This window comes from Neofelis nebulosa, chromosome 8 (genome assembly GCF_028018385.1).
Source record: "Neofelis nebulosa isolate mNeoNeb1 chromosome 8, mNeoNeb1.pri, whole genome shotgun sequence".
NCBI classification, from domain to species: Eukaryota; Metazoa; Chordata; class Mammalia; order Carnivora; family Felidae; genus Neofelis; species Neofelis nebulosa.
The window spans coordinates 130169585-130188680 of record NC_080789.1 but is presented as its reverse complement, the minus strand read 5'-3'; the positions used below and the strand labels follow the sequence as shown (position 1 = coordinate 130188680).

Genomic DNA, 19096 nt, shown 5'->3' with positions numbered 1-19096 from the left:
CAGGGCTGCTCGTTGCTCTGGGGTAGACAGTGCTAAGCCGGACTCTGCCACCCAAGGACCAGCGTCGCGTGTGATGGAACCACAAGTCCTACAGGACAAGCCATCCCCATTCTCCCCAGGTGGTGCTGCAGGGCAGAGGCTCAGGAAGCACTAACGTTCTCTGGGTCTGACGTTAGAAGACGAGGAAGTGGACCCAGACAGTTAAGCAGTGAGGGCAGACAGGAAGCTCCACTGCTGGGCTTGGTGATCCCGGTGAAGAGGAACTCTGACCCAGAGTGAAGCTGTGGGCTGTGGAGAAGGAGGGAGGGAGGAGGGAAGGAGGGAAGGAGGGAAGGAAGGAGGGAGGAGGGAAGGAGGGAGGGAAGGAGGGAAGGAGGGAGGGAAGGGGGGAGGGAAAGAGGGGGGGAGGGAGAGAAGGAGGAGGAAAGGAGGGAGGGAAAGAGGGAGGAGGGAGGAGGGAGGGAAAGAGGAAGGAGGGAAGGAGGGAGGGAAGGAGGGGGGAGGGAAAGAGAGAGGAGGGAAGGAGGGAGGAGGGAAGGAGGGAGGAGGGAAGGAGGGAGGAAGGAGGGAGGGAAGGAGGGAGGAGGGAAGGAGGGAGGGAAGGAGGGAGGGAAGGAGGGGGGAGGGAGAGAAGAGGAGAAAAGGAGGGAGGGAAAGAGGGAGGAGGGGAGGAGGGAGGGAAAGAGGAAGGAGGGAAGGAGGGAGGGAAGGAGGGGGGAGGGAGGGAGGAGGGAAGAAGGGAGGGAAAGAGGGAGGAGGGGAGGAGGGAGGGGGGAGGGAAAGAGAAGGAGGGAAGGAGGGAGGGAAAGAGGGAGGAGGGGAGGAGGGAGGGAAGGAGGGGGAAGGGAAGGAAGGAGGGAAGGAGGGGGAAGGGAAAGAGGGACAAGGGAAATAGGAAGGAGGGAAGTAGGGAGGGAAAGAGGGAGGAGGGGAGAAGGGAGGGAAAGAGGAAGGAGGGAAGGAGGGAGGGAAAGAGGGAGGAGGGAGGAGGGAGGGAAAGAGGAAGGAGGGAGGGAAAGAGGGAGGAGGGAAGGAGGGGGAAGGGAATGAGGGAGGGAAGGAGGGGGGAGGGAAAGAGGGAGGAGGGGAGGAGGGAGGGAAAGAGGAAGGAGGGAAGGAGGGAGGAAAGAGGGAGGAGGGGAGGAGGGAGGGAAAGAGGAAGGAGGGAGGGAAAGAGGGAGGAGGGAAGGAGGGGGAAGGGAATGAGGGAGGGAAGGAGGGGGGAGGGAAAGAGGGAGGAGGGGAGAAGGGAGGGAAAGAGGGAGGAGGGGAGAAGGGAGGGAAAGAGGAAGGAGGGAAGGAGGGAGGGAAAGAGGGAGGAGGGGAGGAGGGAGGGAAAGAGGAAGGAGGGAGGGAAAGAGGGAGGAGGGAAGGAGGGGGAAGGGAATGAGGGAGGGAAGGAGGGGGGAGGGAAAGAGGGAGGAGGAGAGGAGGGAGGGAAAGAGGGAGGAGGGGAGGAGGGAGGGAAGGAGGGGGGAGGGAAAGAGACAGGAGGGAAGGAGGGAGGAAGGAAGGGAGGAAGGAAGGAGGGGAGAGGGAGAGAGGGAGGAGGGAAGGAGGGAAGGAAAGAGGGAGGAAGGGAGGAGGGAGGGAAGGAGGGGGAAGGGAATGAGGGAGGGAAGGAGGGGGGAGGGAAAGAGGGAGGAGGGGAGGAAGGAGGAGGGAAGGAGGGAGGAGGGAAGGAGGGAGGGAAGGGGGGAGGAGGAAAAGAGGGAGGAGGGAAGGGGGAGGGAGGGAGGAGGGAAGGGAGGGAAGAGGGAAAGGAGGAAGGAAGGAAGGGTACTCTTCCCACCTTCCAACAAAACACTGCAATTGGAGGACAAGCTACTGACGTGGAGGCCGGTACGTCGCAGACTTGGAAAGACAAGGTCCCGTCGGCGCGAGGCGCGACCAACCGACGGGCCAGACCATCCCCCTCATCCGTCTGAGGCCAACCCCTCTGATAGACGGTCAGGAGGAGACGGACACCGGGAGCCCGGAATGCACGGGCCCCGCGGTTAGGCCCTGCACTGCAGGTCCCCAGCTGGCAAGCAGGGCTGAAAGCTGGCTTCGGTTACCTTCGGCGCAGGGGAGGCGTCCGGCGTCCCAGAGGGCACCAGGCCTTTCTGCGTTCCCCTCCCACCGATGCCTCGAGAGCGGTAAGCGGACTGTCTGCAGGCTGGTGCTTTCTGCCAGACCCAGGGTCCCGGACGCCCCGCGCACACAAGGAGACTTGATCCTACCCGCCCTGGGCTGTGAGATTACTGCCATTCCTGTTAGTATTTGCAGAGGGGACAGGAAGGGTCCAGAGCCTACTCCCGACAGAGGAAAGGAGCTGGGGGTCCCGGGCTGAGCCAGCTGCCAAGACACCGCGATGACAAAGAGCCAGGGTCACACTTCTTACCAGTGACCCCTGGCTGGAGGGAGAGACGGACATTGGCTTTTGCTCATTCTTCCAGACCCAGCTCTGCGGACGCTCATGCTTTCCCCTCGCCCCGCCCCGTCCAGCTGCTGCCCCAGGCCTGAGGCACCATGTCCCTCCCCCGCCCCCCCCCCCCCCCCCCCCCCCCCCCCGTCGCCCTGCCCGGTCTGCTCCCCGGGGCTCACGGAGGACGGGAGGCTGGCTCGGAGCCTGACTGCGTGGGTTTGTGTTTTATGCCGGCTTCACCACAGGCGAGCCGGGGGCGACCCGCTGCGTGTCACTGAACCAGCCCGTGTCTCATTCCCTCGACGTGACCGAGACAGTCATGGTACCACCCCCGAGGGGCTGCTGTGAGGAATAACTAAGTTAATGCAGGTCATTCCTAACGCTTGGGGCGTAGGAGGCTCTCCATCAGTATGGCCTTTAGAAGTTTCCAGTAGGGAAATGCGAGGCCTCTCTGAGCAGCACACAGTGAACCTCCCCACCCAACTCCAGGACGGCCCAGGTGAGGCTGAGGCTTTCTGTCCACTCACATAAGAAGTTTGATACTCGGCAGGGTGGGTTAGGATACTGGCGTGGACAGCTGTCCCGAGCTGTGGCGGCCCTGGCTATATGTGGAGGGGGCATTTCATCCAGACAGGGGCCCTGGATGGCCAGTCCTTCTCCCCAGTGGAAGCGTCTCCCACAGCCATCCTGCGCTAGCTGGCAATCGCCAACGGGAGAGCTGACATGAGGAACTCTGGCCTAAAAAAGGACGTTCGGGAAAGTCAGCCCACGACACGTGCTTCAATACTGGCTGGACAACACACACCGCCAGGCCGCAGTCTGCAGCGTTCACGGAGGAGACGAAGGTTCTTGCACCTGTTTCTCTGGGCAGGTGCGGGGTGTTACTCTTACGCACCATTCCCAGCACAGGTGTCCATGCAGACGTCCTCTCTATGCGGCCGAGCGAGGTATTAACCCCGAAGAAACAAAAGATGCAAAGAAGCAGTAAGAACCTACCTACCCAGCTAACATCCCACCGTAAGTTAAGGACAGACGCTAAGAAAATCACAGGTGTTCTGTATCGTGTTGCATTTGGCTCTTGTATCTTAGTGGTGGAGTCTTGGGGTAGAATGGAGAAGCTTCTCCCAAAGCAAGAGGCAAATAACTATACTTCTTTCACTTGGATGACTGTACTTAGAATCTTTACAGTAGAAAAGGAGGGCCGAGGAGTCAGACAGGGACCCCGGACACGAAGAAAACAGTTTTTGAAAGTTCAGAAAAACAACAACGAAAAGGTTGACTCTGTGGAGCTAAAAGGATGTAGAATGGAGACTTAACAAGTAACAATTTCATGACATAAAAATGAAATTGGAGGAAAGCGTGAAGATAGAGACATCCAAAGAACACAACGTATCCACAAAGAGAACTCCCGAGATTTGGGTACAACATATACAGTGTGTCAAGGCAGCGCAGGGCGACTTTGTATCGTGTACAAACAGGAGGAATATTTTCAGTGTGTCACAAACGGACAGAGGCGGAGAACCCAAGTTGACATGCGAAAGAAGGAAAGCCTAAGAACAATCAAAGTGCCTTCAAAGATACGTTGAAAGCAAGACGAGGGGGAAAAGTAGTGTTTTCATGGTCTGCAGCCAATGGATTTTTGTGCCAAGACGAGCCGCTCAACGACTTACTACCCAGTTCTGGGTTCGTTTCAACCTTCTCAAGCAAGGAGGGAAATGGTGGGGCTAGCTAATACAACATAAACTAACTGCACCTCTGGCCCTGAAATAAATTCCACGTGGTTCATAAAGGTAATGTTAAAAATAGGTGATTTATTTACGAGGGCTTTCTGAGCATGAAAGCAATGCGTGAGCTCCAAGGGAAAAATGTATATATTAGACTAAAACACGTCATTTAAAAAAAGAGAAGTAATTTTACTTCGCAAACACCCTGAGCAAAAGAAAAAGCAACCGCAATGGGGCACCTGGGTGACTCGGTCGGTTAAGCGTCCGACTTCGGCTCAGGTCATGATCTCACGGTTCGTGGGTTCGAGCCCCGCGTCGGGCTCTGTGCTGAAAGCTCGGAGCCTGGATCCTGCTTCTGATTCTATGTCTCCCTCCCTCTCTGCCCCAATCCTGCTCACACTGTCTCTCTCTGTCTCTCAAAAATAAATAAATGTAGGGGCGCCTGGGTAGCTCAGTCGGTTGAGCGTCCGACTTCAGCTCAGGTCACGATCTCGCGGTCCGTGGGTTCGAGCCCCGCGTCGGGCTCTGGGCTGATGGCTCAGAGCCTGGAGCCTGCTTCCGATTCTGTGTCTCCCTCTCTCTCTGACCCTCCCCCGTTCATGCTCTGTCTCTCTCTGTCTCAAAAATAAATAAACGTTAAAAAAAAAATTTTTTTTAAATAAATAAATGTAAAAGAAAGCAAGAAAGAAAGAGAGAGAGAAAGAAAGAAAAAGCAACTGCAAACTTTGGGGAGAGGGTGATGGCAACTATAATGAGGGGTTAATATATTAAAGATAAAATTATTTCATTAGTAGATAATTACAACGTAACACGAAGGTTACTAGTACCCTATGGGAAAGAAAATTAAGCTGCCCACGGCTAAAGAGTTCATATGCTATGGCTGGGTAATTTCTCTTCTAGAGAAGAGATGTGTCTCCTTCTCCAGGAAGCTGGAGAGTAATCTAGTGACCCATGCTCATGAGATAAGAGAGGCAGGGTTAAAGGGTGATGTGGGATAATGTCTACCACAGCTTGTGTTCATTCAGCCAGTGTTTATGGTACAGAATTATGTGCAGGGCATCTTATTAGATATATGACGATGCACGCGATTTTGTTCCTATGTTTATTGAGCTTCTCTGTCCCACGAAGAAATACCGCAGTTCACCGGTGAGTGCGGTGTAATCTGTGTGACAACAGGGTGGGCGTCAGACGTTCTGGGCACAGGTTGGGAGGGACCGTCACTCCCATCTGGGGGGACTGGGCAATACTCAGGTGAGCAAGTAACATGTGAGCAACGGGACGTCTGGCAGAGGCAGCCTGATGTCAGGAGGCCCGGAATGGGAGAGAAGGGGGTGCATTCTGGAAACGTGGACCGTGCAGAAGAGGTGAAAGCAGAGAGTGGCGGGTGCACAGGGAGAGAGGAGAAAGCCATTTATTTATGCTGACAAAAGGGAGGAGCAACCATATCCTCGATGGCCTGAGGGTGGCTCCATCACTGATGAAATAGTAAGGAGCCACCGAACATCGTGTTCAAATCGATTTAACCCTAACTGACGCAGAAATGAGGGAATCTGCAGTGTTGAGGCTCAGTGCCGCAGAAGACACACATGCGCTTGGAAAACGGTAAGGAAATCCTAGGTATCGGCTGTCTTTCTCAATATCTGCATCACCCCCCCCCCCCCATGACTTACAACCGGACGAAGAAAGTGTGCTGACCAAATTTACAGCTGACAGGGAGGTGTAGATGGTAACTTCAAAATCTAAAACAGCTGGGATCGCATCATTCACAGCTTGGGGGTCTGATTCTCAGTTCACATGCTAGAAGCACAGCATCCCGAGTAATGGGATTAGACCCTCCCACACGCCACCACGGTTAAGCCATTTCTGGGAACCTACGTTCATTGTGGGCGCCATATTTTACATGGGAAACGAAGGAAAGCAGAGCAAGGCAAAGAATAGTAACCAGATTGGGTAAAGATCTGGAAATGAGGTCTTCTCAGGAAAACTAAATGCCAGCCTACACGACAAAGATTCTAGTGGAAAGGCTGCACTATAATCTATGGTCCAGGCCAAGACATGGTAGTGAGGGAAGAGGGAGGGTGTCGATTCCATGGAGACAACAGGTATAAATTCGGGGCGCCTGGGGGGCTCCGTCGGTTAAGTGTCCGACTTCGGCTCAGGTCGTGATCTCGTGGTTCATAAGTTTGAGCCCCACACTGGGCCCTGTGCAGACAGCTCAGAGCCTGGAGCCTGCTTCAGATTCTGTCTCCCACTCTCTCTGCCCCTCCCCCACTCACACTTTGTCTCTCTCTCTCTCTCTCTCTCTGAAAAATGAAGAAACCCTAAAAACACACACACACACACAAAACCAGGTATAAATTCAACGGGGCATGCCTAGATGTAGGGACTTGCTAATTTAATGATTTCATGCTAATATGATGATTCAATTTAATGATTTAGTGAGGAGGCTGAAGAACTTTGCTTGGGTGGGCAGAAATGGAATCAATGAGCAGAAAAGTTCCAGAAGACACATCTGAATTCAACAGAAGGGAGAACTTTCAAACAGACCGTCATTGCTCAAAATGGAATGGGTGGCCCCGTCATCACCGCATGTGATCAGGAAGGGGCCGGAAGACCTTTAGCCAGGGACGTTGTAGAAAGGATTACTGACCTCCGGGCGGGGTGGGGGGGGGGGCGGGAGGTGGGACAGAAACACCCTAAGGTATGTCATGGGTATCTGTGCACACCTACAGACAAGAATTTAAAAAGAAAATTCGTTCCGATAACTCATGTATTATAACACTTTCTGCCACAATATTACATTCGATGAACCAAATATTGGCAACATCCACTCCCTGTTTCACGAGTTTTTTGAAAAACCACGCTACCGACTGGCAGGCACAAACACACTCTGCTTTTTTTCCTACCCATTTCCTTCGTGCAAACGTGCAGGCCAATGTCCTGTGTTTAAAATACAAGGCTGGGGGCGCCTGGGTGGCGCAGTCGGTTAAGCGTCCGACTTCAGCCAGGTCACGATCTCGCGGTCCGTGAGTTCGAGCCCCGCGTCAGGCTCTGGGCTGATGGCTCGGAGCCTGGAGCCTGTTTCCGATTCTGTGTCTCCCTCTCTCTCTGCCCCTCCCCCGTTCATGCTCTGTCTCTCTCTGTCCCAAAAATAAAATAAAAAATAAATAAATAAAAAAAAAATAAATAAAATAAAATACAAGGCTGTGTGCAGGGGCTACACGCCTGGTTTTGTATCCATTCACTTGGTGACCAAGAACTTCAACGATGTTTTCTTGGTAACATGATGAATTTGCCTACATGCTCTAACGTCTGATTCAATCTGTCATTTTAAATTACAGATTTTTTTTTCCCCAATTTTTCCTTATTGTGATTATACTGTGATTAGCGGGATGAGACAACACGATTTACGACCGTGGGTCTTACGAATCACATTTTTACCGTACGCATTCTGTTGACATTAAAATGATATTATACGTGTGACTGACACAGAATGACAAGACTGTCCGAACAGGCGCTCAGCACCTATTTTTACACGAATTCCTAAACATATATTCACACAACATATATCCTTACGTATTTCAAGGGCAACCCCCAAATACAGGTACTATCTGCCTTCAGTGAGACCGGTTTTGATTTGCCTGTTCTGTAGACACATAACCCAGAACCCAGGCTGCGGAATACACGCACTCTTTGTAGCACGTATGAGCTATAGGGCCACGTGTCAAATGACCGTGGCCATCACCGGTAGCTGGGACGTCTTGCCACACAATTTGGAGGCGGGTTTTCCTTCGCTTAAACAATGCCCTTTGTTAATGACACGCAAGCTCTCCGTTATCCCCGGGGTTGTAGGGGACGGAAGCGTGATTTGGAGACCACCTGTAAGACACTGCAATTCTATTCTTAGGTCTTTGGAATTCCCCTCTTAGGGGACTCTTGCGGCACAGGGGGAGAAGGCCACCTAAGAAAGGGACATGGCCACCTGCTTTCACAGAACCTGCAGGGGACACGAAGCGGCCACTTGAGCGCCTGTCGTGCTTGAGTCCAGGGGCCCAGGGCTCAGACGTCAAGTCCTCCGGGCTTGGAAGGAAGCATTCCAGCCCAACAGCCGGCCCTTTTGAGATTCATGCTTAGATCAGACCAAAATTGCAGGAGCATCGCAGCAGAGCACATTGAAAGGCCGTGGATGACCCCGTCTGGAAAGCCACAGTCCTGCGGGGGGGGGGAGGGTCCTAGCTCCCGGAGACAACAGCAAGCCTTCACCACCACCACCACCCCCCCCACCCCCCCCACACCCCCCTGCCTGCCCAGATGCCCCAATAAAGAGCTGAGTGAGGGGAGAGCTGAGGAGCTCCGCTTGCATTCAGGGAAGTTTTTGCAGCTACCTTTGACATCTCGACCGGGCAGGCAATCCGGGCTGGAGGCTGCGGCCTGGATATTTACATAACGGACTTGTCTGGAAAGGACTGTGCTGGAGACGCCTGGCAGAGACTCCTCGCACTCGCTCCAGCTGCACTGGCGGCTCCCTTCCTCCGTTCATCTTGTCAGAGGTTTCAACACTGCCTGGCTGCCCCACGAACCACCCCAGACCCCGCTGGAGACCTGCTCGTGGGGCTCCTCATTCTGCTGCCCCAGCACCGTGCACAGGACAAGTTTCCAGAACCACTGCACTTCTTCCCCATTTAAAACTGGGGGTGGGCGTAAGGCCGGGAAAGGAAGGGAAGGGGGGGCGGGGGAGGGAGGGAGAGGATTCCAAAACCAAAGAGGAATTCCACACCCCCCCCTTCCTTTTCACCCACGGTCCCACAAGTCTGTCAGTGGAAAAGCTGTCACAGGAAATGCAATGCCTTAAAATGCAATGGCCGTTTGGCAAATGGTAGGTCTAAAAATATCCAGGGTGCATATCATTAGTGAGTAGTTACAGAAGTAAAGACGTTATGTGTATCTGCTAGTCAAATCAAAAGTTCTAATTGGACACAGAAACAATTTCTCAAGGCTTTCGGCAGGAGGTAATTATTGTGTTGACTACGCACAGAAAATAAGGACGGAGCCGAGCCTGCTGTTTGGGCGGCTTCCACGAAAGAAGGAACGAGGGACATGTTTTTTGCCTGTATCACAACGGATTAAAAGATGCAGGGCTCCTGATCGTTCCTCTTTCCTGATTTAACCAGCAGTCCCGGTAGGTCAAGTGACCTACATACGTCATTTCAAACCCTCTGGACACCAAACTTGAGTGTCCTTTCAGCAAACACTTTAGAAAAGGCCTTGAAATGAGTTTGTGATTGGAGAACTATGTAGGGAGTCTGGATGCTACAACAGAACAAATACAGGAGGCAGGGGGAGCGATTACATCTTAGATCCTTCACACTTCCTAGCATGGAGCTTTAAACACACAAGAGTCTCAGTAAACGTGACTGACTGGAAGCAGGGAATTACAATTCTGGATCATGGTGATGGCTTCATATGACAAAACTTATCAAACAAGGGGGGGCACAGTCGGTTAAGCACCCGACTCTTGATTTCGGTTCAGATCAGGATCTCATGGATCATGGGATCGAGCCCCACATTGGGCTCCATGCTGACAGCACAGAGCCTGCTTGGGATTCTCTCTCTCTCTGCCCCTTCTCCGCTTGTGCATACACACACTCTCTCTCTGTCAAAATAAATTTAAAAAGTTAAAAAAGATGGCGCACCTGGGTGGCTCAGTCGGTTAAGCATCTGACTTCGGCTCAGGTCATGATACCGCGGTTCGTGAGTTCGAGCCCCGCGTCGGGCTCTGTGCTGACCGCTCGGAGCCTGGAGCCTGCTTCGGATTCTGTGTCTCCCTCGCTCTCTGCCTCTCCCTTGCTCATGCTCATGCTCTGTCTCTCTCTTCCAAAAATAAATAAACATTAAAAAAGTTAAAAAACAGAACAAAAACAAAAAACAAAAACAAAACCTTATCCAATAGGACCCTTTAAATGTGTGTTTATTGCATGCCCATGGCCCATCAATAAATGTGATTACAGTGTGAGGGTTAGAGATACTCCTCTCACACATCAAAAAAGAGACAGACCCTCAGGAGGATGTGGAGAATTCCAGCTGAAGCAACACACCATAACAGAGTTCTTCACACCTTAAGGAATTACTTCATTTTTTAGAACTTATATTCTTTTCTTTTGAAGTTTGGTGCTTATGGTTTTTCCTCAGATCTCATCTTATTCAGGACTGAGGCCTGGCATCATCTCACCTCATCTCTAGGTGGCTGAGCCCTAAGTCACCGGGCTTCCTCCTTCCACAGGCTTATCTAGGATTCTGTATAAACCTGCCCACTCAATGTCGCCGTGTGGCGATCTGGAAGGCACCTCAAACTCCGCATGTGCCAAACAGGACTGCTGACCTATCCTCCTCCCCAACCCACCACCATCCACGGCTTTCCCCTGTCATGTACCAGCAACTCCAGCACCAAGCTCTGCTCCTTGGGCCCCAGTAGTGGACTTCTGTCTTGCATCCCACATCCTACCCCCAACCCACCAGAAAATGTCACTGGTTCTCTCTAAAATACCCAGACACTGAACACTTCATCATCATTTATCACCTGCCTGATTCTTGTAACTGCCACTCATCTGGCACCTCCTGTGTCACCTCTGCTTGGCCTCGCAGTCTGGTCCCCACACAGCACCATAAAACTATCCCTGTGCAGCCCAGGTGGGGCCGTGGTGCTCCCCAGATCTGCACTCTCCGATGCCCCCTGCCCCTGGTCGCAAGCTTTCAAGGCCCCACGTGATTCCGACTCTGTGTCTCCTTCACTCAGTCTGCTCTTCAACAGTCATCTCCTTACTGTTCCCTCCATGTCACTCTTTCCTCTCGGGGCTTTTGACGAGCTCCCACACCTGCCTAGAATGCCTCCCTCAGACACTCCTATGGCTCCAGAACTATAGGAAATAAATGTCTGTAGTTTATAAGCCACCCAGTCTACGGTATTTTTCTGGCAGCCCAACCAGACTGACACAGTGCGTGAGAGTTACCGTAAGAACAGAAGTTTAAGAGGGGTGCCTGGGTGGCCCAGTCGGTTGAGCATTCGGCTTCGGCTCAGGTCGTGATCTCACGGTTTGTGAGTTCAAGCCCCGTGTCGGGCTCTGTGCTGACAGCTCGGAGCCTGGAGCCTGCTTCGGATTCTGTGTCTCCCTCTCTCTCTGCCCCTCCTCAGCTCATGCTCTCTTTCTCAAAAATAAATACGCATTGGGGCACCCGGGTGGCTTAGTCGGTTGAGCGTCCGACTTCGGCTCAGGTCGTGATCTCACAGTTCGTGAGTTCGAGCCCCGCATCGGGCTCTGTGCTGATGGCTCAGAGCCTGGAGCCTGCTTCCGATTCTGTGTCTCCCTCTCTCTCTGCCCCTTCCCTGCTCATGCTCTGTCTCTCTCTGTCTCAAAAATAAATAAAAACATTAAGAAAAAAAAATTTAAAAAAATACGCATTAAAAAAAGAAAAAAGAACAGAAGTTTAAGAAACAAGGAGCTTCCAGGCTGTGGCGGGTCCTTCTGGTCCATGTGTAGCCCTGTGGTTTAAAGGAAGTGCAGGCGGGAGGGGGCAACAAGGGTGGGGAGGTGATGTGTGGGTGCTGCAGACACAGGCACACATGCACCAAGCTAGGAAGGTGGGGAAGGGGTATGCTGTGACGATCTTGTGATAACCCAGGAAAAGGGGAGACGCTGAACTACAAGTGGGCACCTCACCCCAAAAGAATCTGGGGAGGAAACAGCTGAGCAAGGCGCTGGAGAAATTTACTGTAAAGGCTTGAAGAGCTTAATACTAGTAATGCATCAAAGAGGAAGAGTGAGGCAGACTAGTGACTCATCTATCACAGGACAATGGTTGCCGAGCCTCGGAGGAGGAGGCAGAGACTGGTGGTCCAACAACCACCGGTAAGAGGGGAAACTGAGCAAGGCCTTCGCGAACTCTGGAAGCTCCTTTAAGGAGTCAGATTTAGGGGAAATTGATCAACAGCCAAAGGGAGAATCAGCGTCTCAGTGAGGGTCTCAGGACAAGGGCAGGAGCAAGTGCCATGTGCTGTCTGCCTCCTCGCTTACTCATCAGCAGGGAAACGGCAGGGACATAAGTGTCCTCGCTCGCGTCCACCTGTGCTACATGCAAATAAGCACGTGGGCTCAAACACCGACTTTTCTCTATTTCCGTTCGACAAATGAAAACAATAGTATAAAACTGACAGTTTAGGGGCGCCTGGGTGGCTCAGTCGGTTAAGCATCCAACTTCGGCTCAGGTCATGATCTCGCGGTTCATGAGTTCAAGCCCCATGTCAGGCTCTGTGCCGACAGCTCGGAGCCTGGAGCCTGCTTCGGATTCTCTGTCTCCCTCTCTCTCTGGCCCTCCCCTACTTGCTACCTCTCTCTCTCTCCCTCTGAAAATTAAATAAACATTAAAAACAATTTTTTTAAAAAAACCTTACAGCTTACAGGATTTTTCAGTCGGGTTTTGTCAGTTCCCTAAGAGTGTGGTCAGTTATGGTGGCAAGAAGAAAAGAAGAGTCTAGCTGTAGAAGAAACAAAACAAAACACTATGGTTTTGGATATTATTCTTTGAGTATTTGCATATCTCTCCCAAGTTTGAAGTTCTAGATCTCTGTGTCTAAAGAGGCACAAAACCTCTATCGACTAAGTTACAACCTTAGGAACAGGATGGCGACACACTAAATTGTTGTGGGTTACAGAATTCCTATTTTCCACCACAAAGAAAGAAGGAACCACAAACAAATGCCAGCCTGTTTTCTGGCTCACTCCACCTTGTCCAGGCAAACTATTCCCATAAGCTGCCCCTGAGGGTTCACCTAAAATATATCCTTGTCCTGGATCTGGCTATAATGTTCTATAAATAATACCTCCCTGGTTTCTATATTTATTTAATGCTCTTATTCTGCTGCCTGTTTAATCTGTCTCCAGAAGATGGACCATCTCTCATTCTGATTTATTTTATGTAACACCAAGAAGGTTATTAAGTGCTTAAATAATTTCTGATGGGTATTATGCAAATTGGTATGTTGATTTCTCAGGCTACGGAGGAACTCCCCGTATTTGCAGAGTCCTGGGGTTGTGGGTGCCGAGAGAAAAACTCCCACCAGCATCTAGTACAGCTCAGGTTCTAGGCTTCTTTCTGCCATTAACGCCCTGCATTAATTACCTGAGTGCTACATCAATAAGTAAACAGCAGCTGAAAATCTTCCTAATTAATGGCAATGAATGGGAAGTAATCAAAGAACGTCACACAGTGATCCGGATTTTTGCCTTTGTTGTGTAGAAAAAGAAGGCATTACCACCAGAACACTGCTCTCCACTGTGTTCAGTTCCACTCTGGTTCTTGTCCTTACCCTCCCCTCTCTTCTGCGCACGCGCGCTCTCTCTGTCTCTGAGCCACGGAGAAATGAGTATCTGATACTTGGGGGGGAGGGGGCATCCAGTGGGAGCGGAGAGATGGGTAAGTGAGCACTGCAGTCCCCAGCTCGGTCTGTAGGTAGACTGCCCAGCTCCAGATGGTTCCACACTATTTGGTTTCCTAGTTTGGGTTTGTTGCATCTATATACTTGTTCACAGGCATGTGGTGAGAGCATAATTGTGCATTTTATGGTTATGAATGGCACAGCCTGGCAAGGCTCCGACCATCATTTCCATTCGCTGTCATGCATTATCAATCTAATTCCCCATTACACGCTTTTTTTTTTCATGCATTCCTCATACAGCAAGGACAAAGAAAGGCGAAAGCCCTGTAAAGGAGACTGAGTCACCAGAACAGGCTAGTTTTGATGGAAACTATGGAGTTATAGCCTGAGGTTTGGGGGGGAGAGCTTCTGGCTCATTTGAAGTGAAAATTATCATTAAAAGGTTTAGGGTTTTGCATCAGTACCAAGACTTCTAGCCCTAAGGTTGGTAAGGCATTACCAACTGTGAAAGAGGGGCCACACCACGGTGCAGACTAAGACACGGTTAGACACAGGATGACCCAACAGGGTACATTTCACTTTAGACCAGCGCGCTTTCTAGGTTTCTAAGGATGCCTAACTGTCTCCGTGTGGGAGCACAGTATGATAAATTCCCTCAGTGATTTACTTACTCCAGGAGGACCCACTGAGTGCCCATGATGATCAGGGACTTACACGCCATGAGCATTATGTGAACATAAAGCATACAGTAACCATGGACAGGCAAATGACTGCTAATAAGAGAGAAACCGGAAAACACGTGTGAATGTCGTCAGAGTTCAGGGGGACGGGTGTGCATGGACAGATAATCTCGACCGCGGACTAGTTTCTTCTTGTACTGCATCATGGAATGGCCAGAGTTTAAAACAAAAAACCAGAAACCACCACAGATAGAGACCTGCCTGCCTAACACGCTAGATCCTAGATAACGCACGTCCAAATGAGACTTAGCTCTGCCTGTATGTACTCACGCAGTTCCCAACGGGGCTACCACCTTGATTTTTATTTGGTTATTTTCCTTGATTATTATTTGGTAGTTAACGAGGCCACTGAGCTGAACCAGATCCCCTATTCCTTTATATTCTTCACATTCTTTCCAATAACCATGGTCTTTATTCTTGGTAGTCATTTCCATCTTCAAAGAGAAGAGCATTTCTCTTTGGGGGAAAATACCTAATTTCCACTGATACAATTAAGAACTGAACACACACACACACACACACACACACACACACACACACAGACATACTCCCTCTCTAGCACCCCAAATAGGCATTAGTGCAGTTCATTCAAAGAGGCCACCGCTCTGCTCATGTGAGAGGACGAGAGGCATAATGATGGGTATTTTTAAGATGGTGCTTTCAGTGGTGGAACCGACTGCCATAAACGTAAGGGTGTGGTTGAATCACTCCTTATAAGAGAAAGACACGCTGATCTCTCGGGACAGAGGAAAGGGTGGGAAATGATGGATTTAGGGAACCAGAAGGAAACTGCTGGGGAGAGAATGTTTGATAAGCCGGATTTATGCTGATTCAAAAACTTCTTGCAGGACAGAGTACTGAAACCAGCAAGTCTGCATGTGCAACAGGGGAGCCTGAAGCCCAGAGCTCCAACAGCTACTGAACCAGCCTCTGAGATCAGAGGTCTTGGGAAAAACAAAAACAGAAAATACCAGCAGGGGACTGGGGTCTGATTAGGGCTCAAGAGAACACCACCAGGTAAAAGACTCAAATCCCACCATTCCCCGACAGCGGCCAGGTTTCCCCGATTCAAGTCTCTGCTTGTGCTTATTGTAGGACAAGTTCAAGTACCTCTGTATCCTGTGCAAGCAGTGGAATGATGCGGTGACTTTTTCTCCCTTCAACTCCCATGTCTTTGGTTCCATTCGTCACATTTCGGAGGGAAATGGAAATGGGCGGCAAAGAATCGAAGCGGGAGGGTGGAGTAAACGGATACCCACAGCGTCCTGGGGAGGTCGCGAGGGAATGGGAGCCTGCAGCATCTCTGGCTCAAGGGGGACCCAGTTTTTGGAAGTCAGGCTGAATAACCATTGGAAGATCTTTATCCCAAGGGCTTATGTCCCCGTAAGGTCTCAGAAACCACTTCTCATCGAGGTGCTGGGATCTTTCGCTATGCATAAACCTAAAGAGAGCATTTCTGCCACAACTTTTATTGACACATTGGGTGACCTCTAAGAGATAAAAGATGGAAATGAAAGCCGTCCCTGAATCCAGACTTATCCATTCTGATACTGTACACAGAGTGAATTAAAATAACTTCAAGAGCTATTTAACTACGATCAGGTCTATTTCTCATTTTGACCTATTAAACTAGAAATGCTCCAGAAGCCGCACTGTTCCTTCTGATTTATTTGTTTATAGAGAGCACGAGCAGGGGAGGGGCAGAGAGAAAGGGAGAGAGACAACCCCAAGCAGGCTCCACACTGTCCGAGCAAAGCCCAACGCAGGGCTCGAACCCACAAACTGTGAGATCATGACCTGAGCCGAAATCGAGAGTCGGATGCTCCACTGACTGAGCCACCCCAGGCGCCCCTGTACTGATCCTTCTTTTAAAATAAATGATAAGTATCTACGTACGCAAAATTATCTAAGAACAAAGCTTTAGGCTGGAAAGTGCCCCCTCACTTTTTCAGTCATTCCGTGTGTCAGGCTAAACGCAACCCTTAGAACAGATAAGCACACAGCATGTGAGTAGAAGTGTAAGTAAGTGTTCTACCTACTCACCCACACACGTGCGTCAAGAACGAGAACCCAAGTTGGAACGCAGATGCAGGGAAGTCCAGAGTGACCTCCCGTGAAGGAGGTCTCACCCGCCCCACACTTACTAAAGCCACGGGTCCCCGACAGGTCCCCTCAGTGCAAGGTTTCCTGGACCCTTCATCTATCTCATCACAGACCAGCCACACCTTTGCCTCCACTCAGCCAGGCTGCCGAGAGAGCCCCTTCCCGCACAAACGCTGGCACACCCACTAGTCTATCCAGCCTTTTCCCAAGTTCCAGAACCCAGGCAAGGACTCATTCCTCTTGGCTTTTTCTTCGACCTGAGGCTGTAACCTTGCTGTTCCCCCCCACACCGAGCACTGTACATGCCTGCCACGCATGCCTCGCGGGTTATGAAATCAGCGACTCCCTGAACCTCAAGGGGTCTCAGTTTCCCCAACGACAGGATAATGCTAATGGCACCAGCCACCTGCCAGGCCATCGGGGGACTCGGCAATAGCACCTACACATGACAGAGAGGCCCCGCACCATAAATAACAAGCCTTATTAATAAAATTAGTTCAAGACGAGCGCCAAAGAGAAGACGGCAACAGCAGCGGCTGATAACACACGCTTGGCCAGAACAAAAGAGGGTGCAGGGATTTTCTGATCCTCACTTCTACAAACTGTGCTTCCCTTTGACACAAGAGGAACTGAAACTGTCTTTCTCTTTCTTTTCTAAAGGGTTACTCCTGCCCACACAACTTTTTGCCCGTCAGGTGAAACTTCTTTCCAAGTTCTCAGGGTGCAACATTCTGTTCACGGGCAGGGCAGTATACTATTGATTTCAAAGCATGTCCAAATATCGCTTCCAATTAAATTGACTGTAGCGCTTTAACCTCTCAGGACCAAATGGATTCCAATCTATTTGTTGCATGACCCTCATTTCCGTTGTGCCTTAAATAAATCCAGATTTCATTTGCAGCGGAATGGTTCCATCGGCCAACAGAAGTGGCTCATCCCCTGATCACTCTGGGTTGCAGGAGACGCGTGGCACCTGGAGACTCAAAATCGGATTTCTGCTGATCCGAAGGTTTGGGCTACCGGCCGGGGCCAAATCAGACTCCACAGAAATGGGGTCAAATGCTACGAAGGAACACGAAGTGATGCAAAGACCAGAAACAAAACAGTGAAGCGTGGGTCCTCCCTGTCTCCCTAACGCCCACTTTGTCGCACGTTTTCAAGATGGCACACAGAGCTAAGTGCCAGTGAATATGAGGTATTTTTTTGCATCCCATCCCCGAGGTACTTCCCCGTGGCTTCCCTGGATGAAGTCAGAAGTTCGCTCCTGGCTCTCCGGCTGGGAAAGCACAAGACTTGGATGCTGAGCAGGAAGGGCTGTGCAAGCAGCTGCCTAAAGCCCAATCAGGTGAACGCAGATCAAGTCGGCCTGACCAGGTGTCTAAAAATACCTCGGTGACCCTCCAACACCGAAGAGGCCGTCACCACGGAAGAGCTCAGGTTTAGAAACGTGCCTGTCTGAGGTGCTCTGAGAATCCCTTTCATGAGAAGCTGCGAGGACTCAAAGGGAAAGAAGCCAGAGCAGCGGTAGTGGCCTCTGTTGGGATGTTCCATTCATAGGGGAGAAAGCGCCTCATCCATTCATGGTGGGGTCAGGGAGTCCTTCACCGGCGTCGGGTCGCCGTTCTCAGCAAGCTGAGCTTCCGGCAGCCTGGCATGGCCGCATCGTTCAGAATGAGTGTCTATTAGGAAACCACCGCCAGAGCTATTATTAGAAGGGCCATCCCTCGGAAATTTTGCAGAATTTGCTTGAATCTGCTGAGCGGTTACTCTGCTAACGAGCTACTGGAGAAAGGCACCGAGTTCCTGCCCACACCGCTTTCAAAGCGCAGGACTGGTTCACCGCTCCCAAACGCGACAGGGACCGACGTCCGGGCATCTGTCTGCACTACCGAGGCAATGCCGTTTGGTCGTTTATAAACGACCGCGTCCTAAAGAAGGTTTCCTCCAGTTCTCCTCCCCCTTTCTCTATGCATCAAACTTGCTGCAGCCATTTGGAATGGAAAAGGGCAGTCAATTTCAGCACGCTCATCTGCCCGCCTCCTGCCACCCTCGGGCACCCCAAGCACAGGACTCCCCTGTCACTTCCATAAAAACGGGTTTTCTTTAAAAAAAAAAAAAAAATCCCACCCAGGTCTGCTTACAGCAACGTCCTTTCCTTTCTCCCCGGGTAAATTCAGACAGCTTAAGGTGGAGATGCCGGAGAAAGTGTATGGGGGGAGGGGGCCGGCAGCAGAAGGGAGTGTGGTAGGTGCCGCACGTGGGGTGTGCATTGAAAAAAATGTCACATCCGCGACCTCAGAGACTCCACGCTCCCAGGGAAGAAGTGTCATGTCCCTTTCACCGGCCCCAGCATTTAAAAACGGACACCGAAGCGCTGCAGAATCCCTCCCGGCAGTCGCGGCTGGGAAACAAAGACACGTTACCTTTTATTTGCTGCGCTTCGCCCGGAGCCCAGGAACTCGAGGTTTGCAGCGGCGGATCCACCGGAACCGGCGTCCCATTCGCCCCGGGTGCGCAGGCCCGTGGCCTAGCCGGCGGCATCCGCGCCCGGCGCCTCCGCCTCCTCCGCGGCGCCCGCAGCCGCCCCGCCGGGTCCCGGCGCGCCCCCGCCGCCCCCGCCGCCCCCGCCGCCGCCGCCGCCGCCTCCGCCCCGGCCCCCGCCGCCCCGCCCCCGCCGCGGGTCCGCCGTCAG

General features: G+C 51.6%; 1 protein-coding gene across 12 annotated transcripts in view; it reads right to left on the bottom strand.

Annotated features, from left to right (window-relative positions):
• Nucleotides 1-19096, bottom strand: part of FRMD4A (FERM domain containing 4A) — a 614411-nt gene that overhangs the window by 196762 nt on the left and 398553 nt on the right. The window contains exon 1 of one of the 12 annotated variants that reach the window (XM_058682176.1): nucleotides 18828-19002. The exons of 10 other annotated variants lie outside the window; for them this stretch is intronic. Coding sequence is in view for 1 of the 2 variants with exons in the window: in XM_058682175.1 (XP_058538158.1) it covers nucleotides 8517-8525 (9 nt within the window). In the remaining variant the exon portion in view is untranslated. Of the gene's footprint in view, nucleotides 1-8516; nucleotides 8748-18827; nucleotides 19003-19096 lie in introns of those variants that run through there. One more of the 12 variants, XM_058682175.1, reaches the window with a different exon arrangement.